Raw genomic sequence first — 711 nt, forward strand, 5'->3', positions numbered from 1 at the left:
TTTAAACAGACATTTAGAAATGGTATTGATATAAATGTTTTTTGTAAGATGCATGCTTCAATTATATACTGAACGTAAAAAAGTAAATTCGCGTGAGTCGTATTTCCTGTTGGAGACTCCTGACCAATCAGAGCAGTCGCTGAGTGAGCGGGTGTGCTGTGATTGGCCGGCTCAGAGCCCGCTGTTCGCCGAGTGAAGCGAGCTCTCCTGCGGCTACCCGAGGCGCCTCTGTCCCGCTCCTGCTTTCAGGTAAACCGCGCTTATAAGAGCATGCGAAGTCACACAGCTCATGCACTAGCCAGTGTCTTGTTTATTTGTTGTTGTGGGAAGTGAGTGAATATGATCCGAGCTGAGCATGAGTGTTTGGCAGCGCGCTCGAAGCCCCTGAGGCTGACGCAACAGCTCTCAGCTCGGATGAATGAACGCGTTTAACGCCTCGCTGTCGCTCTGAGACTCTTCTGTAAGGTTCCGCGGCTGCTGTGTTCCTCTGCAGTGTCCCCCGGGCTCAGCTCAGCATGACCGCCGCGGCGCAGACGCAGGAGCTCTTCCGGTGCGCGGACGCCGTGTGCTTTGACGTCGACAGCACCGTGATCCGCGAGGAGGGCATCGACGAGCTCGCCAAGTTCTGCGGAGTCGGAGACGCGGTCACGGAGATGTCAGTAAACCGGCTCTCTCTCACACACACACTCTCACACACACACACACACACAC

At 54.6% G+C, this 711-nt stretch overlaps 1 protein-coding gene across 3 annotated transcripts in view; it reads left to right on the forward strand.

Moving 5' to 3' along the window:
- Positions 1–51: 51 nt before the first annotated feature.
- Positions 52–711, forward strand: part of psph (phosphoserine phosphatase) — an 8,198-nt gene continuing 7,538 nt past the window's right edge. The window contains exons 1-2 of one of the 3 annotated variants that reach the window (XM_016247493.1): positions 52–249; positions 371–655. In XM_016247493.1, coding sequence (XP_016102979.1) covers positions 516–655 — 140 coding nt within the window. In that variant the 5' untranslated portion in view covers positions 52–249; positions 371–515. The remainder of the gene's footprint in view (positions 250–370; positions 656–711) is intronic. The other 2 variants (XM_016247494.1, XM_016247495.1) reach the window with 2 other exon arrangements.

Source organism: Sinocyclocheilus grahami, unplaced genomic scaffold, assembly GCF_001515645.1.
Source record: "Sinocyclocheilus grahami isolate Dianchi unplaced genomic scaffold, SAMN03320097.WGS_v1.1 scaffold838.1, whole genome shotgun sequence".
In the NCBI taxonomy this organism is placed as follows: Eukaryota; Metazoa; Chordata; class Actinopteri; order Cypriniformes; family Cyprinidae; genus Sinocyclocheilus; species Sinocyclocheilus grahami.